This window comes from Melospiza melodia, chromosome 1 (genome assembly GCF_035770615.1).
Source record: "Melospiza melodia melodia isolate bMelMel2 chromosome 1, bMelMel2.pri, whole genome shotgun sequence".
NCBI lineage: Eukaryota > Metazoa > Chordata > Aves > Passeriformes > Passerellidae > Melospiza > Melospiza melodia.
Window position 1 is genome coordinate 117,442,153 of NC_086194.1, and position 27,081 is coordinate 117,469,233.

The window sequence follows — 27,081 nt, forward strand, 5'->3', positions numbered from 1 at the left end:
CAATTAGCCATAAACTCAGAGGGCAGTGACATATATCCTTTGGAAAGCATTTGCATGTGCTGCACTGAACCTTTACATTTTTGTTGGGTGCTGATAAAAATGTAGTTTATTGTGCAATACATGGCACAACTCCCCCCGCTCTCATGACTATTATAAGGCCATCTTCTTTTGTGAACCTGCAGTTACGTACAAAAAAATTCACAAGCATCTACACACAATGTCTATCATTTGTCCAGCTATCATCAATTTATTTTTTTCAACTATGATGACAAACACAAATTTTCAAAAATAAGATCAGCCCTCAGCTCAAATGAGCAACAATGTACATCGATCTTTAGTACGTGCTTAAGAAATTCCTTTGTGAAATAGCCTCGCATTATAGACAAAGCAATGTAGTCCTAGAGTCTAAGTTACATAAAATAGAGAACCCAAACCCTCTAATGATTAACCTCCCACTTCACCCTCTCATCACTTGGCTTTACACGAGTCAGCAAGAGCTATTTCCAGAGTGCCGGCAGACACATCAAAGTGGCATCAGCAAACACTCCATTATCACTCTAAATGTAAATTGTAAAACAGAACAATGGTTTGGGTTGGAAGGAACCTTAAATACCATCTAGTTCCAACCCCACTGCCATGGGCAGGGCACCTTCTACCAGAACAGGTTCCTCAAAGCCCCATCCAGCCTGAACCTGAACACTTCCAGGGATGGGACATCCAGACATCCACATAATCTCTGGACAACCTGTTCAGTGTCTCATCACCCTCACAGTAAAGAATTCCCTCCTAACATTTAACCTAAACCCACCATCTTTCAGTTAGAACTCATTCTCCCTTGCCCGGTCACTACACGCGCTTGCACAAAGTCCCTCGCTATCTTTCTAGCAGTATCCTTCGGTACTGGGATGAATAAATCATTCCCTGGCGTAGCTCAAGGCTATGTCCCCTCATCCTGTCATTGGTTAGTTGCCGGAGAGGAGAGGCGGGTCCCACCCGGCTACTCCCCCCGCAGGAAGGCGCAGACACTGGGAGCTTCGGTTCCCTCTGCCGCCCCCCGCCGCCATCCCGCCCCGCAGGCCCGGCGCCCGCGGCGGGGCGGGAGGCGCGGGGCCTCATGGGAACTGTAGTTCTCTGTGCTCCCGCCGGCGGGCCGCGGGGCGATGAGAGTTCCCGGCGTGCTTCGCGCGCAGCGCCGGGCGGCGGGCCCGGGGCGGAAGCGGGCGGACTACATTTCCCGAGGTGCTCGTCGGGCGGCTCCGGCCGGGCGGGCCGGCGCGGCGGTTGAATGCGGCGGGCGGAGCGGCGCGATGGAGCTGGCGGCGCTCGTCAGGAAGCTCGGTAATGATGGCTCCTCTCCCTCCCGGGCCCGCCGCCTGCGGCCCAGCGCCGCTCTGCGGGAGCCCGGCCGCCCCTGCCCGGCCTCCGCCGTCCCTCGCCGCTCGTCTGCCTGCTGCTATTCCACTCCGCTCCCCGCGGCAGGCGCGGAGGGGGCGGCGGCGGCGGCAGCGCTGCCCTGGGGGGACACTCTTCCATAAGGAAATCCCAAAGGCTTCCCCTTCGAACACGGTGCCTTTCCATTCAGGGGGCTTGGGTGGCTTTTTGTTCGGTTGGTGACTTTGAGGCAGCTTTACCCACCACATACTCTGATAGAAGTTCCGCTGCGAGGTTAAATCCATAGAGGCGCATTTGGCACCGGATTGTATCAGTATATCTAATAATGTCTCACTGCTTTATAACCATGCAAACACTTGCTGAGGTTGTCGCTGGTGACTGCTAATCGTATTTGTCTTCCTGGTAGGCATGATACTGGCAGCTTGTGAGCTGGCTGGTTTTCACTGCCTCTCTGGCAGCGTTCTGTTTCTCCAAATAAGAAAAAAGTTATGTCAAATAATTTTATGGGTTTCTTAATCACTTTTTTTTGGGGCAGGTCATGAACTGACAGAGATAAGAGAGCGATCTTTGAAGGCTATTCTGTTTAAACTTGACCACAACTTGATTTCCTATGCTGATCTGGTCCACGAGAAAGCGCTTTTTCGTAACCTTTTGGAGTGGTTCAATTTCCCAGTCGTACCAATAAAAGAGGAAGTGTTAAATTTTGTGAACAGTTTGATCAAGGTATGACATACTAACATTCATTTATTTTTAAACTGTATGTTTTTACAATACTGAAGCTAAATAAAGCTGGATACTACTTGACTTTGTATCTCCATGTGACGAGATTTTCAGAGTGTTTTACAAAGACAGGAATAATGCAGCCACGGTGTGGAGACCAAAATGATAACAATTTCAGCGACTTCAAATGGGTGAGAGAGCTGAGAAAAATAATTTTCTCTGGGTTTCTGCTTCAATTTCTCAGCTTCTTCAGTTTCTTATCTAGTGCTTCATTTTTAACTTGGAGCATGATTTGCAGCTAAGCATTTGCCTTGTTCCTGGAAAGTAAGGATTTGAACATTGTTGAAGCTAATTTGAGAAAATGTTACAGAAACTTTAGATCACTCCGATTTTTACATGCTTGTGTTTTAATCACTAAACTGCAACTATGCAGAGTTAAAAAACCACCTATCCTTGATACTGACAGACAGATGTCAGGGTTTAACCCCAGCCAGCAGCCAAGCCCCATACAACTGCTTGCTCACACCCCACCACTGGCACTAGGTGGGGAGAGAATGGGATGGGTAAAAGGGAGAAGACTCATGGATTGAGACAAAGGCAGTTTCATAGGAAAAGCAGAAGCTGCACGCACAAGCAAAGCAAAGCAAGGGATTCATTCACCACTTCCCATGGGCAGGCAGGAGTTCAGCCATCTCCAGGGGAGCACAGCACCCTCACACGGAATAGTGACTTGAGAAGACAAATACCATCACTCCAAATGTCCCCCCTTCCTCTTCATTTCACCCCCTTTGTAAACTGAATGTGCTGTTGGAACTAGATGATCTTTAAGGTCCCTTCCAACCCAGGCCTTTTTGTGATTCTATTGTATGGAATATCCCTCTGGTCCTGGCTGTGTCTCCTTCCAAACTCCCCTGTACTCCCAGATCCCTTGTCAGGACAGCAAGAAAGCCTTTGGTTCTGTGTAAGCCCTGCTTAGCAGTAACAAAAATATCTCTTTATTATCAACCCTGTGTTCAGCACAAGTCCAAAACACATCCCTGTGCCAGCCACTGAGAAGAAAATTATCTCTACCTCAGCACATTGATCTAAATGAATAAAGGCAAAATATAACATAAGGATTTAAATTATTTTCTATCTTCCCCCTATTGCTCTCCATTTTCTGCACCCATCCAGACTCTTCAAACTAACTTTGTCAGTTATTTGTCTTAATGTAGCATCCAGCTGCTGCCCAGAAAATGGTTGGAATTGGTGCAGTGGAATTCTTCTCTCAGCTTCGCTCCGATGTGAATCCAAATTTGCAGGCCATAATTGATGGGATTGTGGACAGACTGTTCTTTCTTTCTTCTGAACTCCCTTCTGGTTCTTCAGTATGTTATCAAGCTCAGTCTCAGCCTTCAGTAGATCAACCAGGTAAATTACTTCTTTTGAACTGTAATTTATTTTATATTAAAATAAAGCAAATGAAAAGACTGTGAGAAGCTGATGTTTTCAGGCATAGAAGGCGAACTACTCCTGAGAGATCAGTGAAGTGTGTGCTAATCAGATTCTGCCAGAGACAGAATGTGACCTTAGCTAAATCACCTGGTGGCATTCCTGTAATGGAATTCCATATCCATTTCCTCAGTGTAAAATATCTGTTTTCTATAATGTACAAAGAGCATGACACAACTTCCAAGGAGAGCTTTATGGCAGCAAGTCTGTAGCAACTTCAAATAAATCTGTAATTTAGCCAGTATGCTTTGCTGCTGTTCTTTGTATAGTGGGCTCTAGCTTGGAAAGCAATTTAAGTTCTATGAGAAAAAAAAAAGAAAAAGTAAAAAACAATAGTTGATCCTAATAGAATGATTTTTTGCAACTACAGTAGCTGTATGCTCTATGTACTTGGTATTGGATAAGCATTTGTCATAGAAGAATACATAAACTTTCTTTAAAATGTCACATTATGTGTGAAGTGCATCTGTTACCTAGCTCATTATCTGTCTGTTACAATGATTTACATTTCCTCCTAGATGTAGTCTAACCCATTTGGTTCTCCTCTTCTGCCTTAAAAATTTTGGAACAGAGTTTGAAGGAGAAAATTACATATCATATTATATTACCTCCTGCTTATTGTGGGAAAGACAGTGCTGTTACACAGTGTGTGTAGCACTAATGACCACACCCCTGTCCCTCATCTCTGCAGTCACAGAGATAAAAGCAATTGTTTGGTGGTTTCTGCACCTCTCTAATGGTTGGAGATTTAGTTCACTAGACTTATGTGCCTGGTGATTAATTTTTAGTATTTTTTCCCTCCTATGCCCACACAGGGGCAAATTTTTACTTATTGTTTCTACTCTGTGGAGAAGAATAGTCTTCTACATGTACATTCTTAAATTATATCTTTCTGAAACTACTCAGTTGAGTTACTTATACTGTAAATTGTATGCATGTGTGTATGGAATAATCCTTATGCTTTCTAGCAGGAGTGTTGTATTTTTCTTTCTGTTTCAACTTAAGTTACTGGAAAAAATGACTATAAACTAATAACCTGGCATTATCTAGTTTTATCCTTTGAACCAAATATTATGGTCTGGAGAGATTGCTTTTAGTGTTAACATTTCTTGTGTAATTTTTTATACCGTTTTTATATGAATGACATGAGGCAAAATACATTTATACAAGAGGGCAGCTTTCTAGGTGACCTAAGAAGACAGAGTTTGGTAGAAAAAGATTTTAGGTAATTAATTTAAAAAGTTAATTTTATTGCTACTGAGGTAGATTAAAGGAAAGCCATTTATTTGGATGTCAGTCCTCCATCAGGCTGTGTAATTGTTTTTGCTATTGTTTGGGTGGTGTGCTAGTTAGTATAAAAAAATGGAGAAAAACGAATATGATTTAAAAAAAAAAACCCAAACATTGGCACACTCTTTTTACTCAATTTTTGTGATCATCTGAGACCATTTTATCCTATTAAGGAAACTGCTTTAAAACTCAAGGGTAAGGGGGAAAAGCATGAAAATATATTGAGGAGTTTTTTGTTTGTGTGCATTTTTTAAACTTACCCCTTTTTTTTTTTTATTTTAGTTCTGCCTCAAGAGGAATTATTCACTGGATATTTTTGTCAAAGTAGAAGTCATCTGCAACAGTTAGAAATATCTCCCAAAAGAACAATTGGTATGTGTAGTTAGAAAAGAATATGTTAATTACAGAAAGAACTTAGAGTTGTAATTTAGATGGAATTCCATTACAGATGTGGATAGCAAAATTGGCTCTTCTTTTTCCATTTGTTACTCTGTGAAATCTTAACACCACAGAAGCTACAATTATAATGCTTATAAAAATGACATTCATCTTAATAGATATTTCCCTTTTCCAGAAAATAGTGTAGCTCTTTGGAATATTTAAAGTACATTAGAAAGTGCTACAATTTTAAAAATTATTTAAATTGCCACAGTTTTCCAGATGATCTGTGTTTCATAATCAGAAGTGGCTTAAAGGATTAAGTACGTTTTATTTCAAAAAAACTTAGTCTGAAATACGTTTCTACTTTTTAGAAAACTGGTTTAGGTGCTAGGGGAGTCTTTGCTTTGTATTTAAATGAAAACCAGTGTTATGCTTAGATTTTTTTTTTTTTTTTTTTTTTGTCAAATGATATGGAGTGTTTCACTGACAACTGCAGATCAATAATATTTTGGCAAGTCTTTGCCCATACCAGTATACTACTAGCAGGTCACAGGAGAGTTTCTTACTCAAAATACACTATGGTGCTGAGATCTAGATTTTAAAATGTGGCTTTGAAGTTACTGTAGGTAAATCACCAGTTGAGTTTTTAGTAGTGGATCAACTATCTTAGGAATTGCACAATAATTATTACAACCTTTTAAGTTAGAAATAGCTTTAAAGATATTTTCATTACAAAGTTATTATGTGTCATAATTTTGTAAGAAAAATAATTTCTTCTGCTTGAAGAGTATAATTCACCATGAGGTGAATTTTCCATTTTTAGAGATCATGCTAATGGATAAAATATTCTTTATAGCAGATAAAAAAATTATGATTTTATTGAAAGCATGATGTGGCAGATTGAGTATTCTTCCACTAATATGTTCGTTATTTGGTAAAGCTTTCTTCAATAAACATATTTCATTAGGATTTGGTATGACCTTAGTGATGTTTTGGTATTTCTGAAAAGTCTAAAAGATTTGAGTTTGTGCAAGCCTGTGCTTACTAAAAGATATCTCTGTATAAGATAGTATATTGTTTATAGGTCTTTTATTTTGCCTTGAATGTACACAATATAATATTTCTATCAAATATATTTCAAGACATCTGTTCTGGTTTTTTTGCAGTGAAATGTTTGAAATTTTCCACCTTTCCTTGGCTAACTCTGACTTCAACAGATAGACATGTTCTTTCATCAAATGAAAGGTGCAGTAATAGAAACATTACAATTTGCTTGTAGTTTTTCTTTTTCAGGATTAATGGCAATAAGTTTCTGTCTTCCTGCATCATGAGGTTGTTCATGTAAATAGCCCAATAAGCTTATTTTTGATAAATGGTCATAAAATCTAGGCTGAAGCTGGGCAGTATCACTCTCCATTTTTTGTGTTTAAATCAGTGTCTTTGGGTCTTTTGTTCATGACACTTCAGTCTGTATTTTAAATTTGTTAAGTGGATCAAAGATTTCTTTCAGCTAATAATAGAACAATCTGAAATAAAATAATTATTTGCTCTACCCCCATGACCAGTTGGTAGGAAAATCCCTACTTTCAGTAGTAGCTTTAGGCCAATAATTTTAGGTACAGGGCCTTATCCAAGCATTGAGTCATTCCAACTGTCTTTCTGCAGTGACTTTTTTTTTTCTTTAATTTAGAAAAAGTGTTTGAAGTGCCCCAAGGGAGAGTTCTGTAGTTGGGATTCCTTATGAGTTTTCACAGAACTCTGATAGATTTCTAGCATCGTTTTTTTTGTGTGTGTTTGTTTTTTCCTTTTGAAAGATCTCTGAAGCTGGAGAACCTGTTTAATATTTAATTTCCTTTATGCTGGAGTATAGAAGAGGAGCACAGATTTGTAACACTGGACATATTTGATTTTTTACAGTGATTTCAGAAACAGTGGTTTCTGAAACAATTGGAAAACGTGAAATAGACTGTCCTGAAGATTCTTATAATTTACTAATATTCATCTTAGAGAATAGCTAATAAATTTCTCCCTTTTATGGAATTTCCCACTTATGTAATGCAAGTGCTTTGAAGTTATACATGAACCTTAGTAATGAAAGAAAGTTTCTTACTGGTATGAGTTATATTATTTGCTATATACCACTGAGATAATCACTAGCTTCACAGGGAATTTCCAGTAGTTCTTATTTTAATTTCAAATTCAGAATCAATAAAGTTATTTCTCTTCTTGTAACCAAATTTTACTTGTGGGAATTGAGTTTGTTCTTTATTGTATATATAGCTAAGGAATAATTCAACTGAAAAAATGATATGACAATAGAATTACAGAGATTTTTTTCTTTAGATTCTTCAGTGTTGTGATGATAACTTTCTTGTAAAGACTTGTTCAGACTAATAATTACTGGTTGGTTTTCTTTTCATTTTAATACATATTTAAATATGAACTTGTAGCTCTTTGAGAAGTAACAACCAAAGTTTAATTTGGAGTACATGTGAGCTTCTTCAGGATGTGATTATGCAAGATTTTCCTGCAGAGATCTTCCTTCAAAGGCCAAAGATTGTACAGGCAAGAATTCACATAAAGTTTTTATTGGTATAAGCTGTGTCAAGGATGAATTGATGCAAATGATTCAATTTGCATCAATTTTGTTTTAAACAAAATAGTTAAACAGAAGTACCTTCATGCTAACTCCAGGTGCACAGGAAAGGGACATTGTCTATATATTGCAGTTTTAAAGTTTTTTGCTTCTAACAATGAATATTGTAATCACTAATTAAGTGTTTTCTGAAGGAATACTTTGTTTCTTCTGAATATGATAATTTGTGTGGCTGTTGTCTGCACACCCTCTAATGGGCTCCCATAATGAAAGTGGTGACTTTATTGGAAATATCATGTGAAACTTGGCTTCTTCCTTAGGCCTGGTAGTCTTGCATTCAGTAATGAAACAGTGGTTGAGCCTATTTATTCTTTGCTGTGATTTTGAATAACACTTGGAAACATTTTCAAACTATATTTAGTGTAAGACTTGCTGGCATGGTTGTTCATGATGATGATTAATGTTCAGGTCTTGATGTTGGTGGTTTTGTCTTTGCAGAGCCTTTTGTCTCTTCTAAACTTGGCTTTTGGAGGAGATGGGAGACACCAGTTGGCTTTGCAGGCTGTGTCATGCTTGCAACAGCTCTGCATCTTTTTGAGAACTAGGCTTAACTTCCATAGAGATCCAAGTTTTTCTTCCTCAGAGCAAGGTAGGTATTTGTAAGTATTTGAGATACTGTTAGTTTTACTACAGATAAGATTGTGTAAAAAGACAGAAAAATCCAAAACCAGAACCTTATGGCAAATGTAATCTTGTGAAATTGTTTTGGTGTTCTGTGCTATTAATATTAATTTAAAAACTTGGAGTACTTGCATTGTTTTAAAGCACTTACTCAGTTTTACTTTCCTGTGATTCCCCATTCATCAACTTCTCCCAGTATCCAATTGTTTGTATGTCAGCAGGGGAGGGATTTTTAACTAAAACTAAATTAAATCTGTAAAATAAAAGTGGGCAAAGTTTCAGAAAAGCTTTCAAGTTATTAGTACTTAACAATGTAGTTGCTAATTTCATAAGCTCTGTGAACTTTTTTTTTTATACTGATGGCTAAAAATACTTTAATCATTGTTTTTAATCTTGCAGTCATGAGGGCTGCTTCACAATGCTCTTAATGCTTAAATGTTGTAGCTTTAATGGTGTAGATTACTTATAATGTTCTTCTTGTTTCTATTCTGTCATCTGAATTGAGTCAAAGCTTTGTTTCTGTAAATTGGTAGTCTGGTTCTCTTCATAAGATTGCCCCTATATTTGGTGTCTTAATAAATGGTACTGACTGTTAATTCGGTTATAACATCAAGTCCAATAGCCTTACCCAGACACTGTGTTTCTATTCTTCAAATTCAAGATTTATGATTCAGCTGGAATCTTCAATGGTGTTTGCCTTGGAATTTGGTTTCCAAACTCTACTACTTGCCAGTGATCAGTTGTTCTAGGTCATCAGTATTTACGTGGTGTTTTTTTCCATATCCTGCCTTAGTTGCTTTTACTGTTTACTACCTAGTATCTTTCAGAATTAATGGATACTTTTAAGGGAAAATATGTTCTTTGTGTTACATAAAGGCACAGCTTCCCAGAATTCATCTATATCTTACTGTCAAGAAGCAAGGGGTGCTCCTGGCTCTCAGAATCCCTCACCTGGAAGCAGCAGTCCTCGGCCCTCTGTGATTGGACGGACAGTTCAGCGTCCCAGAGGAGATGGCCAAGATTGGGATGCAGTGTCTTCTAGGTGAATGAAACAGGAAATAACTTACACTTCAGTTAAAAACATTTTAATGGAGGATTATATTATCAGCTCCTTGTCAGTATGTGAATTGATGCAATGGTTTTGGTAACTTGTGAAGATCCAAACTGTGTTTATGAATTAAACTTTTCTTGAAGTGGTGTTCAGAATTCATAAAAACATTGTCATGTTTTGTACCCAACCACCATTTTAAACAAAGTCTCTTCCTATCAACTGTTATTGCTTGTGCATGTATTTGTAAGACACAGAAGAGCATATATTCAGTCTATTGCTGGAGAGTCAGGGATTTTTCTTTTTTTCAGCAGATGACCTCATAAGTTCTTTTAAGTGGAATGGCCATCCTGTAGGTAACAGTATATAGTATTGTCAAAAATGCTATGCTGTATAAAGATTTCTATTGAAGTCTTTAAAATTTGTTGTTAAATGTGACAACAAATTTCAATTCTATAATATTTGTGTAAATATTCGACTCTTATAAGAAATTATAAATAATCTGTATACCCTCAAAATGTAGAAGTTTTTGTGTGTTTTGTTGCTTGTGTTTGCCCAGCTTAAAGACTTAAAGCTGCTGTTCAAGTACCAATGTCTTCTAGTATGTGGGATTTTGAAAGTCCTTGTAAATCTGTGTGCTTGTTGGTAGTTCATTTGAGTCTCTGTGATGTATGTATGGGCTTAGTGATTGAATATCTCCTAGGTATTCAAATAGGCTGTGGTGAGAATAGCTCAATTGTAAATACATCTTGACAGTCATATTAAAAAGTTACTTTTATTGAAGTCTAATATATTGATTTTTATCAGGTAACTAATATGGCACTGCCAATGCATTCCAGGCTTTATGCCTTCTAGGCCCTGGCCATTTTCTGAAGCTGGACAGTTAACAGTTTAATAGCAGCTGGTGTATATTGTGTAAGAGAGTGATGGCCTGGCTGTCAGTCTAGAAATGAAAGCTGCATAAGAGTAAGTACCAGTTCAGGCAGTGATGAGACTTCTAGAAGCCAGGAAGTGCTAGCTAATAGAGTCAATTTAGGAGCTGTTTATGACTGCACACCTTTATCTTCTTGCATCCTGAGTGCTGCAGTAGACCTGCTCACTGCCCACGAATCTCATTTCTTACAAAGCTATAATTTAGCCCAGAGGTAGCATAAAGAACAGCATGATGTTGAATAGAAGATATGATAGAGAGAAGTGACAGTAGTGTTGTTTGGACATTTCTGATTTTGATAAGGAAGAGCTGCTTTTAGTGAATCTTGTCTTTTCTTATATTATTGTTATGTAAATTTGTTTATTGCTATTTATTTGTATATTGTTATTCTATATGTAACTCTTCTTTTCCTTCTTCTTTAATCTTGAGACTCTTCAATCTATCTGTTTGTCTGTTTCAAATTCTGCCTGGAAACTTAACCTTTCCTCTTCTGAATTGTTTTTGTGATTGATACCTCTCCTTCCTTTTCCTCCGGTAAGTTCAGCCAAACCCAAACTACGTATTGGTGAACTCTTCTGTTTTGACTGTAGCTTTTCTGTTGACTTCTTAATCAGTCAGGATTTAACTTCTTATACATTTTTACATCTTTTACATTTCATTAGACAATAGAATGTAACACAGTCATACTACAGTTTCTTCAGCTTGTTTAAAAATAAAAAAGGGAACCAACCAAAACCCAGTTATTAGTCATACAGGTTTTTAAAGGATATCAAGATTGCTAAACATTGTTTGGGATAAGAAAACTTTAAAAATATGTTCTGATTTTTATTAATTATAATGCTGATAGTGGAATTGGATTATTTTTAAAAATTAATACAGTTATGAACTATATACTGTTCATAATATATGAACCATATATACTGCATTTAATTATATATTCATATGCCATACAAATATTTCATAATTTAAAAAATGTCTATAATTTAATAGCATTCCATATACTTTGTAGTATATACTTGATTACATTTAAGGCTTTTTTGGACAAGGAAATACTTCCTGTTTTACAGTGGATGCGGTAGTCCAAAGGAGTAAACAGAGCTCATACTTCTTAATTTTCTTTCTAAGGATTCTTGTGGCTGGCTATATAGAATGGTTTTAATATAGTAAGTATAATTCAGGCTGAAATTTGATTTAGTAACTTGTATTGCTTCAAGCAACTGATAGATTTTGTTCAAAAAAAAAAAGAAAAAATAATTTCAAATCAACTGATATTTCTCATGTGATATTGTGTTCGTTGCATGTGTATTTCTTCCAGTACACAGTGCTAAGTGATTTTGAAGATGATTGCCAAAACATTTGGCATTCACTTGTGATGCTACCTGTTCTGACATTTAAAAAACCAATGAAATGAAATCTCCCTCTTCTTGCAACACTGGTAGATAGCAGAGAAAGTTTGGGATGGGAGGAAGGATATGCTTAAGGCAGGAGTCATGAAAACACTAAATGCTGGTTGTAACAGCTGTACATATGTGTTTTCTCTTTGCAAGAGTTAATTATGTTACTTTTTTTTTAAATTTCTGTTTTAAGTGGAAACAGTACTCAAGCAAATGCAAACTCCAGAGTCTCTCTGCATTCCCCATTTGACGTAGGACATACTGATTTACCAGATATTGAAAATGAGGACACTTTGGAATTACAGATGAAGCAGCTTAGCCTTCCTCAGTTCTGTGTTTCCATCTTGGAAAATGCAATACCTCTTCTAAGAACAGGTAAGAAAGTTTTGAGTTAAGTGTTTAACTTGCATATCTTTCCCATCCTTAATACAAGATACTCTTGAGAAGTTGGTCAATGAGGTGACTACCTCAAATAAATAAGGCACAGGTGATTACTGATGTGCTGTGGCTGGTTGCAACACATCTTTTCTGGATATCTGTTCAGGTCAGAAAGCTTGAATCTTCTGATTGATTTCCGGAATTGCTGCAGAAGTTTTAAGTGTTTTTTACTGACAGTGCCAGGAAGTCAGTGTTTGGTGGAAAAATGGTGTGTCAGGGTAAAATGTCATTCAGGAAGATGGAAAAATAACCACTTTTAACCAGAGGCGTTCTCCAAAGGATCTGTTTAAGCCTAGAGTTTTCCTCCTGTTCAAGAACTAATAAACAAAAATTCTGGTGAAAGGCTTGTTTTTATTCTTACAAATGCAGTAACAAGTGGTTTAAGGAACATAAGTAATGATAGTCTAATTGCAAATTTTATTTTATAGAGGTTCTAAATTGCAAAGCCCTTTTGGCGAACAATCTTTTTGCTGCAAGGTTGTCTAAAATGGTATTTAGCTGTAAAATGTAATGTAATTCAACATAGGTATTGTTAAATGTGGTCAGGGTTTCAAATATAGGAGCTGGAAATGTGCATCTCTCTATGGCTAGAGTACTAAAAGCTAGAGGCTTCAACTTATAAAAATTCTATGAAATGTGTATGAAAATTATTTAATTCTTTTGTTTTGTTATAAACCAACTAAAATGAATTAAAGTTTTGTTTTCCCCTTTCATAATAATGGTGTTTAAGTATTAATTAGTCACAAGCACATTCATGACTTCTAGCATCTTTTATTTATAATGTAAAACTGCAGAAAATGTATTTTCTATCTTTTCGATTTCTGGTGCCTGTCGCTTCAAATCTGCAGAGTTAAAAGACAGTTTTTCTACATTTCAAGGTTCTTTCTTTCAATCTTATAATAGAATTAAAATAGTTTTACTTTCTGGAAAGGTGGACTTTGTTTATCATCCCCTTAGGTTTTTTACACTTCTTAAACTCTCCTTGGTGATATTTCTTCATTCTTCCACTATGCTGTAATGAGACACAGATTGTAGAGAAGCTAATATTTTTATCCTGTTCCTGTTGATCTGAAAGCCTGTGATCTGGAGGCACACTGTGAGACAGTGTGATATTGTGAGACAGTAACACACAGTTTCTCATGTGGTTATATTTTTCAGTTGTTATCTTTAGTGAAATCAACAGGCGTTTTTATGAACGTTATTATCAACTTCTATGGTATCGTGTAGATTTTAATCTAGATGTTTCAATTACTGGGTAAAGGGAAAACCGGTAAGCTTATTGTAAAATTTGCTGCCTTTTATTTTGCCAAATGATGTGTATTTTAGTTAAGCTTAAATTCTGTTCCTTGTGGAGATGTTCATTGAAATTTTTCTTCCTTTGTGCTGATCTGCCTTGTAAGCAAAGTCATTGCAGAAATCAGTAGTGGTGTTGGGCTTGTTTTGGTTTTGTGGGGGTCGTTTTGGGGTTTTTTGCGGGATTTTTGGTTAAAATGGAGAGATTTATTAAGTTAAATTGGCCTAAAACCAATGGAAAACAGAACTTCTGTGAGGAAAGTAAAACCAAGCTTTCAAAAAGACTGCCATTTTCTGTCATTTCTCACCCAAAGCAGGTCACTGAAGATACAAATTGCAGAAGCTGTGGTCATTATCGCTACACATCTAGTCACATACAGAGATAAATTTTTTTTTCTCAAATATATCAACAAGATTTCTGCAGTGTGTAAATTTTACAAGAGATAGAAAAATCCACAAAGAAATTAATGTTAAATTATAACAAACAACTAGAACTTTATCTTTTTTAAACAGATTTTGTTTTGAGCATTTTGAAGGATGCAGAATTTTTATCTTAGTTAAAAGATACATTGAAAATTCAATGCTGTTGTGTGAAATCCATCTATGATTTTAAATAGAAACATAGCATCAACAAGTAACTAAGCCAACAGTTGCACTACATTGATTACTTAAGGGAAACTGTCACCGTATGGTTCCTTAAGATGTCAGACAGTTTTGGCATCTTCACTTGTGTGAGGTTGAAAATATTTGGTCTGGCTCCAGATATTCTGCCTTGTTCTTCATAAAATCTTCTAGCTCCTGTTTTCTCATTATCTGGGTACATTAGGAGGAGGTTTATATTAGCAGTAAATGTAGGCTGTAGATTTCTAAGCTCAGGCCAAGCTTCTTTGTGGCCACATATTCAAGCTTAAGATTGTACAAAGGATAAAAGTTACTAATGGACCAGATTAGCCTTGTTATTAAGAGACACTCAGAAGAAGAAATGAAAATTAATAAATACCAGCCTACAAGCAAAGGGGAAACTGTTACAGAGAATTTTGCAAGTAGCTCAAGTGGGTCTTCATCTCTGTTTTTTAAAAGATCTCAAACAAAATAATCTTTGAAGGAAGTCACTCCTATACCAAAAATGCAGATCAATGGCAATAGGTAATATATACAGAAGATTTGTAACACTGCTGTCTGGATGGGGGAAATTAGTGACTTTATTATGAACTTTTAAAAAATTCAGTAATCAGATTTACAGCTGTAGTAAAGTTCACAATTGTTTTCTTAAATAATTTTGCAATAGGTTTTAAGGAAATTCATATTTTTTTCTAAGTATACAATTGTTTTAATCTGTTGTGATTTTGGCTAGTTGTTTTCTTCTCTTTTCTTCTCTGATTCAGAGCTATTAGTTGTTGAGGATAGTTAGCCTTAGTTATGTAGAAGCATATAGGAAAATTAAAATACCAGAATTCCATGTGGCAAATAATCTCTTGTTTACAGTGGTGTCTTCTGAATATCAAAACATAATATTTTGTCTATATTTGAATTTATCCTCTCATTTGTGTAGGCAGTAGGAGAGTGACAATGGAAGTTCTTGAATTGCTTGTTGATGACATGTCCCTTATTGGTGATGCTATTTCTGAAAATGTTTGGGAAGATGACAGCCTTTTTGCATTGGAATTGGTAAGATTCTTCAGGTTTTGATCAGCCATATTTGTCTCCTTTGAGAAGCTTCTGACACCTTCTGCAGCAATTCATGTAGCTAAGCTTCTGCTGAGCTGTGCATTTGAAAATTTTAAGTAGTTTTTTACTAGTTCTATCGATGACACTTTTTAAAATGTAAGTTCTTTTACCAGACAATACTTGGAGTTTCACCTCAAGACAGTAAGCAGCCATTGAGAGAAACGCATGTAGGGGAAGGGAAACTGAGGGAAAAGCACTGACTACAAATGTTGGACACCAATTTGATGTACATAACAACTTCCCCTTTCTTTACTCATTATAAACTATCTGTTTAAAATTAGGGAGATAACTGTCCAGATCAAGACTGGAATTCTAAGATACGTGCTATCCATTTCCTACACATTTCCCTGCACAAATTTCAGATATCTTAAAAATGTTGCTTAGCTGGGAAAGAAAGGAGAGGCCTTTTTGGCCCAGTAGAGATTCAAAGCATTAAGGTGCTGTTAACTAAATATTTTAAGTTGCTGAGCACAGTTGAGAGTTGTTATATGAATTATAAAATTAGTGAAAACAGATAAAATGATTATGACTTGCTCTTTTGAAGAGCAAGTAAAAGCTGAAGCATAAGCTGGCATGGCTCAGGCATGTAACAAACATACCAGAGTTGCAGACTGAAACTTGTCTGAAGACTTGAATTAAATGTGCTCTTAAATGCACTTGACTTATTAGAATTCGTGGAAAATACCACTGAATATGCAACAATAACAGCTGCAATATTAATTAATAAAAATATTGCTTTAGGCTTTCCTGTTCTCTATTTTATAATTGTTAATATTTGAATTTATAAGACCTATTGGTGAATAAGAATTTTTCTTTTAATTTAATCTTCCAATCTGTGAAAATCTATTATAATTGATCAGCATCACATCAGTGCTGAAGATTACTTGCAGAACATTTAATCTCAGAAGCTTAACATTTCTTCATCTACTTGTATTATGATCTGAATCAGTATATTTCATTGCTCATAAATATGTTTACCATACTGATTATTATTAGTAGGATAATGTTTGTTTCCAGGCTACTAATAAACAAACCCCTGCAAATAAGGTGGGTAATAGTACACAGTTATATTGATTTTTTTAAAATAGGGGAGAGAAGGAAAAATGTTTTGCTGTTTCCTTTGGAAATCAATAGGGATAAAAACCTCATTGATGTTTTCAAAGTTACTGTGAATTGGTTTGGGAAGGGGTTTTTTTTAATTTTAAGGTAAAGCTTTATTATCAGGTACAAAACAGGACTTAATATTTCCTTATTAAGACTGAACTTCAAAACAGGTAAAATTTCAGAAGGTAAGAAGTGTAGTGAGCAGAAATAAAGGTGGTTGGGGGAGAGAGAAAAGTGGGAGAGGAAAGGGGAAAGAGCAACCAGGAATGGGTAATTATTGAGCAAAGTATTCAGAGCTAATAGTGAAAGTTGACTGAGGTCCAGGACTAATGCATAGGTGACAAATACATTTCTATATATTTTGCAGCATTTATGCAGTTTTAGCTTATGTGGCATAATTGTGCTGATGATGCTGCAGGTGCTGTGTAAACACTGTAAATAAACAGTGATGTTTCATTTTTTTCTAATTATTGTATTTCTGATTTTGTTTTCAGAGAGACAAATTGCTTCTGGTCTTGGGTTTGCTTGGAGAAACTATATTATATCACAAAAGCAATATAAGTGCAGAACAGCCTAAGGTGATGCTGGTGCATCACAGAATGACATTTATTAGTATTTCACTCTTCACTGTTAGGTTGCTCCAAGTACTTCTCCCCGTAGAAAAGGTATGTCATCACTAATTATGAGTGATTGTCTCTTGGTTTTGCATTTTAAGAGGGCAGTAAGAGATTCTTTCCTCAGGGATGAATACTGAGAAAATAGGCCCTTGGACAGAGAAATTAATCTGATTTTCACTGGGTGAGATATGATCATAGATGGCAACTTTGTCCATTCTTCAGTTACCAGTGTATTCTGCAGATTACAAATCTTAAAAAAAAAAAGAAAATAGAACATTTTTAATACAGTTTTTAAATGAATTTTTGAAATTCAGTATTCTTTTTCCTCCTGTAGTGTTTTTTGCTGATGTGATGTATGGTTTGCAAGGCTTTGCTGCCCCCTGCTTTTTTGTAGTATGCATGCAAGTAAGAGTAGCATTATCTAACATGTAAAAATCATCACTCTTATTCTGATGGAATGTAGTAATCAATTACATTTTGTAAATTGGAGGGATTTTAACTATTCTTTGCTTCCAGTGCTCTTTTAAAATTCTGTTATAGCTCTTGCAGTTCAGGGTTTTTTGTTGTTTTTTTAGTGGGGAGGTTTTTGTTTCTTTTAATTTCATTTGTGTTGTGGTGTGCTGTGCCTTTTTCCAATACAGTTGGGAAGGTCTGATGAAGTTTTTGTGAGATGGAAGGTGTTAGATGTGTAAACCTGAATCAGTTTTAATTTTTTGGACCGGTTTTTAGTGGAATGTAGCTTTTTCTAGACATTAGTTAATCAGATTAGAAGATTAATTTTCAGTTACAGGGTTTTTGTCACAAATATTAAGCCTTGTACCTGCAAATAAGTGTAGATATACAAATCTAATGACTTTTCATAGTTTTTGTCTTTTATGTTCTTGTGTACCTAATGCAAAGTTTCCATTCTGTGTATAACAGTTCGAACAAAGTTACTGTATTTGAGGTCAAAATATAAGTTGAAAGCAGGTACACTTGCAATTAAAAATAAAAGAAAAAACCAAAAACAACAAGAAAATCCCAGTCCTTAGTTTGCAATATGACCATGTAGACAGCTTTTTTAAATGCAGAAATAATTGTGGTTTGTGCACTCTCTGCCATCTTGTGGTCAGACAGTGAATTAAGTCCGGCCAGCAGTGTGCCGTGCCTGGATCATACACAACTTTTGTGACTGGCTGCAGGTCTGATATTAGGAGTGGCATCTAAATAACTATCACTTTTAATGAAGAAAAAACAGTTCTTCAGATAAAACTCATTTAATGAAATGTGTTTTCCAAATTTTAAGTAGCAGCAATGATGATTGTACTTGTTGAATGACTGGAAGTGCTATTGTTGGTTTTACTGTATTTTCAGGCTGTTATTCTGACAGTTGCTTTCTTTTTCAAAGGCAAGTAAAGTTACACAAAAGAGTTTGCTGAATGCTTTGTTCCTTCTCTCACTGGATATGTCATTCTCCTTGGAATACCCAAGCATGCATGAATCCATTGCAGCCTATCTGGAGCAGATGAGTACTGAGAACTACAGTATTTATAAGCAAGTTTCAGAAGCTGCATATTCGATTGAATGCACTTGTAGCTTTATGGTTGAAGTTCATAAGGAGGTGTGAAACTTTATTATATAAAATATTTCCTATAGGCAAATTCCTTTCCTTACTTTGTTTTCTCTAGTAAAAATTAAAGTCTAACATAGCAGAGGAAGATCCCCAAGTATAAGTATTCTGTATGATGCAAGGGGTAGTTAATTTATATTTATTCTCATTAATACTAGTCATGGTGTTGGTAAAAAATCTTATCTGAAGTGAAAACAAAGAAATAAACAATTGGAAATGGGCACGGGACCTTTTATGGGCAAAGAAAGAAACAGCAGCAAATACTCTGCTTATTTGTACAAACAAATGTATATATATCAATATGTGTCTTGACATATAATACATGTTTATTCATATAATGCACTAATTATTTTATATCTATTGAAATATATAGTGTGGGTGTATGTATGTTGTCCAGGAGTTAAATATATGATTCAGAAAATTTTAAATCCCAAGTACTTTGGCAATTGAAGCTTTAATAAACAACTACTAGACTGGCTGAGGTTTGTATTTCACTTTGTTATGAAGACAACTGCTTTATTAGTTAAGAGATTCTAGCACAGTACTGAAATATTCTTCTCCATTATCCAAATGGATAAGCAATTTTGCACAATAGTGGTTCCATTGATACTGATACAAATGAATAACATACAGAATATAAATATAGTGCTGTCTTAAATCAGAATTAATCTGTCCTTTGTCTAGGCAGGTTCTGAAGTTAATAGAAGCAATACTTTGCTCAGAAAATGCTCTTTACAATGAAATTGACTCCATCAAATTTGAATGGCTCATGTTTAATGTATTTGGTAACCATTATGATGAAGACATAGGTACTCAAACTAAAAAAAAAAAAATCTAACTTGTTTGTTAACAGTGGTATGTTTAAAGTTTAATAGTTAAATCTTTTATTATGCTTCTTTTATTTAAAATGCATTTTGATTAAAAAATAGTAATTTGAATAGCGTTAAAGTGTTCATGCTGTGAAATGTTAGACACATTATTCCTACTGAGTTTAATAGAAGTTTATTTGGACTCAGCAGCTGAAGGGCTTTCAGCTCCCCAGAAGAGGTTCTAAATTTTTTTTTTGTTGGAATGCATTGGATTAGTTAATTATAAACTTCTCTGTGAAAGACTGAACAAAAACCTACTTAGTATTCAATTATGATAAATTTGGAAATATTATGCAGTAAAATTGAATGCTTTAAATTTTACTAATTTTGTTAGTTTTGTTCTTTCTCTTCATTTTACTTCACAGGGGGACAAGAATCTTTCTGAATTACTAGAATTGGCAGATCAGGCTTTGAGTAGTCTACCCTTCCACCTACACTTTCCCTTGCTTCAAGAATGCATTCACATATGCTCCAATATGTGAGTATATTACTATTTAAAACTCTGCTTGAGAAAATGTGATTTTTCTTTCTTTTTTTGAGGGTAAAGTTTCTCAAATTGGAGCTCACTTCTCTATTCCTTGTAGGAACAATTATTTTCTTTTTGCCATTGAATGGGCTGATTTGTGCCATTCTGTGGTGGTTTTCTTGAAAACAATTTCAGTTGCTAAAAAGTTAATTGTATTCTATGTACAAGCTTTTATGATTTTGTGTGTAAAGTATGTAATTCATAAGGAAGCCATCTCAAACACTTTGACTTGTCTTTCAGTTTTCTTGAAAATCCTTTGCCTTGAGTATATTTGTATCGTTTACTTTTATTTTACTTTCAGAAATCCTAAAGGACTTCCTTTATTGTAGGTGCTTTATATTGCAACATGGCATCTCATTTATTAAACAGCCTATTTTTATTGCTTTTGCAATTTTTCCATGTCTCTAGTTAGAGAATATGTTACCTTATGGTGCCTGAAAAAGTTCTTGAAGAACAAAAATTTAATTATATACTGATTCAGAACTTGACTTTAGGGATTTTTTTCAAAGGAGAATGCATTTGAGAGCTGTCCAGTAAATGTTCTAAATTATGAAATGTATAAATGTTTTTCAATGTTCTAATACTTTTAGAATTTGTCATTGTTTGGTTGATGTTTCAGGCAATAGTAAATTAAATTTTTAAATTTAATTTGATATCAATTCCCTTCATGGTAGGGAGATGGACTTTAACCTCTATACTGAAAAAATTCTAAAACCACAGGTGTTTTTTATAAACAGATATATGGTCAAATATGTCTACTGAAGCTCAATAGAATTTTGTGTTTTCAGATGAACATCAATGTATTCTGGGCTCTTAATTTTGATGAGAGAGTTTTGAAAAACTGTGATCTTTGATTACCTACATGTTTAAAAGAATAAAAATAAAAATATGCAGACACAAAGACTGATACTATGATTTTGGCAAATATGTCGTCATCTCTGAAATTTTTACTGTTTTTCAGAATGTATACCATTACAGGAAGTATTTTTCAGAGATTATTCTGAAATGTAACAAGAAAATTCCTGTAGGCATCTTTAGGTACTGTGAAATAAATTGGTTTAATTAACTATTTTTCATTTTTAGTTGGAAGTCTGCTGAAGCCAGCTCATTGCTTCAGGTGGAGAGTCTGAAGTTGCTTCTCCATCTATTGTCTCATCCTTTGTTGAATATAAAAGCTGAAGCCTATCACTGCTGTTTGGAAGTGGTTAAGGTTTGAATTAATGCTTACTTAACACTCTTGGGGTTGCACTCAATAATGCATGTTATATGGTTTTGTAATTAAAACCTTTTTTAATACAAATTCTCTTTACTGTGTTATATGCTGAAAAATCCGTGTAAGCCTGGGCTTGCAGTTTGCTGTTACATTCTTGGTATTAAATCTACTTGTTTAGGTTAGACTTCAGGTACTGCACTTAAAAATGATATGTAAAGAACATGTAAATCCTTTTATATACTCCTAATATTGTTTGTTGTTTTGTTTTCCTTGGGGTTTTTTCCCTGTTCTGGAGCTGTATTTTGTGTATCTTGTTTCATTTTTTTTTACATAGGTATTTTGTCATGGCCTTAGTTTTTTGTAATGATAGTCCAAGAGATAAAGAGCATGAACTTCCTTGAAGTATGGCATGAACTTCCTAAAGATGTGGCTGTACCCTATGCTGAGAATGGCAATGTCGTATTTATCGGGTCATTTTGGGTATTCCCTAATATTGGCTCACAAAATAAAAATTATTTTTGTATTTTGATATAATACTTGAATGAAACTTTAATTTCCTAAAAGGGATATAATCTATACCTAGTGTGCTTGTAGCACAATCCACAAACGTATAAATATGCCAGAGCTAGTCTCTCTAAAAAAACCCTATCTCCACTGAATGGCACTTGTCTCTTTTTGCAAAATTTTAGCAGCCTGTTTTACGTTTTTCTTACTTTAATCTAATGCCAAACATTGTCTTATTTAATGTAATATACAAGTTTTCAAATTTATTTTCACAATTATTCAAAATCAAAATTATTTTCTATTTCTTAGTCCTGTGTAGTAACAGGAGTTTTCAATCAGTGATCCAAACAGATTGTGTTTGTTGCAGGGCTGTCACGTTTAGATTTCAAAACTAGTCTTCCAAAGTGCGTGGAAAAAGTCTTTTACTGCATGACAACTTCAGTCTGTCTATAAAACAAGATGTGGTAGTGGAGACTGACTTGAATTTTTAACTAACCAACTTTATTTTTACTGAAGGACTGTCTAGGCATCCATAATATTGCGAAGCCCGTGCCGTCAGTCTGCCAGGGAGTGCATTTTCTTCTGCACCCTAAAGTGTTGTATGAAATCTGCACGTTTGGCCTTCAGGAAGATAAGAGCGAGGTACGGTGTTTGCTGGCTGTGTTTGTAAGTTGGTGTGCACGCAGAGTAGGTGTTGATATTCTCCATAATGGTCTAATGCTTACCTGAAGTTTTTGACCAAATATGGTCTCTTGCATACAGAAAAGCTATGCAGATAATAAGGTTGTAGTAAATGGAAGGAATTTTTTTATACAATTAATTCAGAGACAAGATAATATTACGTGAATAGGATGCTATTAACTGTAATAAAGACCAATGAAAAATGAAATAAGATTTTTTTTAGTTTTTCCTGTAATATTCAGCCCTAGTAAAATGTGTGCATGATGAAAAAGTGTGTATGGTGCTTCACATTTATGGGAAAAATGAACTTTGAAGTCTCAAGTTTTGTAAAAGTGGAGTAACCTCTGAAATAGCTGAGGAACAGAAAGACACTTTAAATCTGCAAGTCTTTGCTGTGAAATTGTATTTCACCCCCACAAACATCTGTGTTTAAAAATAGTTACCGGAGCATTATAGAACCGTTCTATAATGTTGTAGAATAGGAGCAAATTTCTGTTGAGTTCATTTATATGCATGACTGCTTAACATATGTCCACTAGCCTTTAGAGCTAAGTAGGGAGTTCTGAGAGGACAATAAAGTTACTTATGTTTTTTATGACAACTCCTTTATAGCTGATCTATAACATCCCTACAGTCAGAAAGAACATTGACTGCCAAATTATTTATGTTTTTAGCTTCTTTTCTGGAATGAGACTTTTTTAAATTCAGTACTATGCACAGTTCTGTTTAAAATTGATTTTTTTAGATGTGAGCATTTTAAAGAGAGAAATAAAATGTCTTTGAGAATGTGCGTTATGTTTATGCTTTGAATGTAATTTATCTTCTGCAAGGAAGGCACTTATTTTGGCTACTATATTGGATATGTTATTAAAAAGACTGGGAGTTTTCTATATTGGTGGTTGTTCAAGCAAAAGAAATAGATTTCAATTGATACTGAATTAAAGAATCACAGCTAGTGCCTATTTACAAATTTGTCACATTTTGTTTTCTACCTTACAGTGCATTTTTATTATATTTCTAACAAAATAGATAAAGAACATTGTATCCAAATATTTTTTAATTTATATTACTTCTTGCTGTATAACTGCTGCTTAAGTGTTCATAAAGTATCAGTTCAATCTTTTAGACATTGAGAAAAAAATTGACAAGAACCTTGTATTTCAAGTTAGGCTTGATATTTGCTATATGATTCTATAAAGCCAGTCTTTCTCTAAAGATAGGCTAGAGCGATATTACTAAAGGCTGTCCTTGTTGCCTGGGGTGAGAGGATTTTTAGCTCTGGCAAAAAATGCAGGGTTTTAGCTGCTGAAGGTAGGTGTTTTCACACTAATATATAAGAGTTAATTCTGATAAGCTGGGCTTTTTTCCTATGTTCCCGTTGCATTAATAATCTTAGCTTGTAAATACTCTAATATTACATGTTATGTAGATTGTATACTGGATACGTTAATGCAGTGTAAGCGCTGTATCATATGGCTTTTCTGGTTTTGATAGAGAACTTCAGGTGAGTTATGATACAGCTTGAAATATTCAGTAGCCTTTTTAGTTTGATTCTTTGCTTTAGGAAAGTGAATTGGCCACATAACAGGCTTTAAGTCTCTTGCCTTTCTGTGTCTTCAGAAGCATATCATAGACTGGGAATAAAATGCCCCCGAAAGGCAAGGTCAGGAAAGAAAAGAAACAGAATTTCTTTTACCTGCAGGATACAGGGACCAATGGGTGTAGAAGTTTTAAGTAATGATTTATTTTATTTCAGAAAAGACAAACCAGAGTTCTAAGGAGAAAATGATTATGTGCTTTTTAGGCAGAACTATTTGTGTGTTTTCACTTTGAGGCTTTTCGAACCACTTAATATGGAGTTGAACTGATAATTTAAGTGTAGCATTCTGCAGTAGCAATATTTTTTCTTTGAGACATTTTTGTATAACATTTCCAATTCTAGCATTGACAAACTGACTTAGACACATTGGTGGTTGCATTAGTCATTTGGTTTTTTTGTTATTGAGCAGGTGAACTCTACAGCCAAGGCCATTCTAATACATCTGTTGCAAGGACGGTTAATGATGGAAGTATTGACTTGGAACAAATTTATTGAGGCTCTCTGTCCTGTAATTCCTGTTTTACAGGTACTTCTAAGTGCTTTAATCTGAATTTGATGTATGCAGTCATGTATATCAGGTCAAGTAGCAGATGGAAAATAGATAAACAGTAGCATACCTACAGATTTGTTCTATTGGGTGTCAAATGGAGAAATGTTTTATAGGTGTCCTAATATCAGTAAAGTTTGTTAGTACATTGAATTTGTAGACACATTTTAGCCTGGTATTACTTGTGCATGAAATTTGAAATGTTGTAGCATAAATGAGCCAGTACTGGCTGGGGCTTAAAAGGTTTGAAGAAACGAGGGCATAATGCAAGTACAGATTAAAGCATTCATAATTACTAAAATGTCCCCCGTGTCTTAAATTTGAAAACTGTAGCTTCTCTTTAATAATAGTTTTCTGATCAAATACTCACAAAATAGCAATCAGCCTAAGCTATTTTTTTAGTATATTTAGATATTGGGTTTTGGTGGTTTTGTTTCCAATATTATAGAAGTATCCCTTAAGCTTTAATCTTTATATTTCCAGCAATGTACAGATTTGATTTTCATTATTTTTACTCTCAGCTTGATCTAAATTGAACTTTTGCCTTTCTCAGTTGGATTTTCAGCATAATTGCTTCATCTGGATTCTTTACTGTTCTTCTACTAGTACTTGGAATTTCCTTATTGTGATCTGCCCTTAGTCTTCCAGTTTAGATATTTTGCTGTGTTTGCCTGGTATCTGTTTTTTTTGCCTTATTTCTCTCTTAGTTAATAAATTCAAGTATACCTTTTGTCTTCATTTTCCCCAAAAAATCACACTCAATAATTATACCAACTTCCTTGTTTCCCTGCTGTGTGTTCATTAATTGCCTGCACCTCAGTATTACCCTAAGTTGCAAAAGTAGCTTGTATAACTTTATTCTGTATGCTAGTTGCACAAAAATCAAGGCAAAAATTGGGAGAAATTGCAAATAAGACGGGCCTTGAAATAGATGGCTCAGAAAGAAAAAATATGTAGAGGAGATACACTGAGAATTTGAACGAGAAGGGAGAAGGGTTATTTCAGCGCTTTCTCAACCCGTCATTAGAGCTTTTTTATGTTATGTGCATATATATCTTACAAATGATTGATATTCAAGATTAAATAGTTAATAGATTTAATAGGGGATTTACTATAAGATGTAGGCTAAATGTGTGAGAAATTTTTGTGAGTAGAATTTCCCTCTATTCTGTAGCCTATAGTGGCTTTGTGCAATAGATACCAGAGTAGGGTATGCCAGAGGTCTGTGTTTACCAGATGCATATAAAATGCATTGTATTTTGCTCTACCTGTAAAATGTTTGCAATATCATTACTTGATATAACTGATTCCCTTTTGTCTTGTGTGCAAATGCTTTGCTGAAGATCTGAAAATAGATAGAATGTAATGTTTTAAAATAACTTCCTTGTAGGGACTAAATTTTGTTTATTGAAATGGAAATTGGCCTTACAGAGCAGAATCATGTTAGTAGATTTAACGGTGAAGCTTTGGGTCAAAGCACCTCTTAACCATGTAAAGAAATCTTTAATTTATATGAAGGATCATTTATTTTTAATTTTTTTTCACAGAGGAATATTAATCTGCAAAATTTGAATGTTTTCTTAAAAATAACTGCATAGTTTTTTAATGTTGCTTTTTCTGCACCCTCCCTTAGACCCTAAAATGGAATTAATTACCTTGTCTACTTTGCTAAATTAATAAGTGGATTTTTATAATTCTGGAAAATTTTGTTTGTTGTTTGTTTCACTTAGGGTTATGCTGACACAAAAGATACTTTAGGTAAATGCATCCTGTCTTTGAGTGAAACAACCTGTGACAAAGGAGAGGGCATTCTCCCAGGAACTCCCAGACTGCAGGCTGCTCTGCGCCTTCTCTTCTCAAAAAAGCAGCTGTAAGTAATGCTTTGTAGCTTTTCAGCACATCTCCTCATCTTGATGACAGTAATGTCTTCTCCTAAATGTTTTGCTGTGTCTTGATTTGAAAGGTTAATTAATCAAGTCTGAATTGAATTACACCCCACATTAACTTTTAAAACAAATTAATTTCTAACTGTACTGCTCAAATTTTCCAGTATGAGTGCTTTATATATTTACTTTAAGTATTTGTTCATTTAGGGTTCGTTCTGTAGCTGCTAAACATTTAGCATTCCATGTTCTTAATGAGGAAGGGGCAAACCTGAAACGCCCGTGCCTGAATGGTAATGTCCTTTCCAGCATTTCAAACTTATTTATTATAGAGGGAGCTATGGAGCTAAAATTTGACGATAAAATGAACTCAATAATTAAGGTTAGTAAACTCTTTCTAAATTTTGCTCTTCTACCTGTCCAGTCTCTGAGTTTCCACTTTCAGAAGGTTGCAATATTTCATACAAATTGCCTTGCTTCATAAAAAGAAGTCTGTTGATGTATTCTTTCTGTGTGCACTGAAACAGTTCTTGTGCTACCATTTG

The 27,081-nt window shown here is 35.0% G+C and overlaps 1 protein-coding gene across 3 annotated transcripts in view; it reads left to right on the forward strand.

Moving 5' to 3' along the window:
* Positions 1–1,285: 1,285 nt before the first annotated feature.
* RTTN (rotatin) overlaps positions 1,286–27,081 on the forward strand; it is a 79,408-nt gene continuing 53,612 nt past the window's right edge. Inside the window, exons 1-18 of one of the 3 annotated variants that reach the window (XM_063165414.1) lie at positions 1,286–1,338; positions 1,928–2,115; positions 3,327–3,522; positions 5,176–5,265; positions 6,441–6,519; positions 7,725–7,839; positions 8,369–8,519; positions 9,428–9,593; positions 12,118–12,299; positions 15,208–15,323; positions 16,982–17,152; positions 18,492–18,704; positions 19,948–20,060; positions 21,192–21,318; positions 22,342–22,467; positions 24,516–24,632; positions 26,384–26,523; positions 26,747–26,918. In XM_063165414.1, coding sequence (XP_063021484.1) covers positions 1,308–1,338; positions 1,928–2,115; positions 3,327–3,522; positions 5,176–5,265; positions 6,441–6,519; positions 7,725–7,839; positions 8,369–8,519; positions 9,428–9,593; positions 12,118–12,299; positions 15,208–15,323; positions 16,982–17,152; positions 18,492–18,704; positions 19,948–20,060; positions 21,192–21,318; positions 22,342–22,467; positions 24,516–24,632; positions 26,384–26,523; positions 26,747–26,918 — 2,493 coding nt within the window. In that variant the 5' untranslated portion in view covers positions 1,286–1,307. The remainder of the gene's footprint in view (positions 1,339–1,927; positions 2,116–3,326; positions 3,523–5,175; positions 5,266–6,440; positions 6,520–7,724; positions 7,840–8,368; positions 8,520–9,427; positions 9,594–12,117; positions 12,300–15,207; positions 15,324–16,981; positions 17,153–18,491; positions 18,705–19,947; positions 20,061–21,191; positions 21,319–22,341; positions 22,468–24,515; positions 24,633–26,383; positions 26,524–26,746; positions 26,919–27,081) is intronic. The other 2 variants (XM_063165421.1, XM_063165432.1) reach the window with 2 other exon arrangements.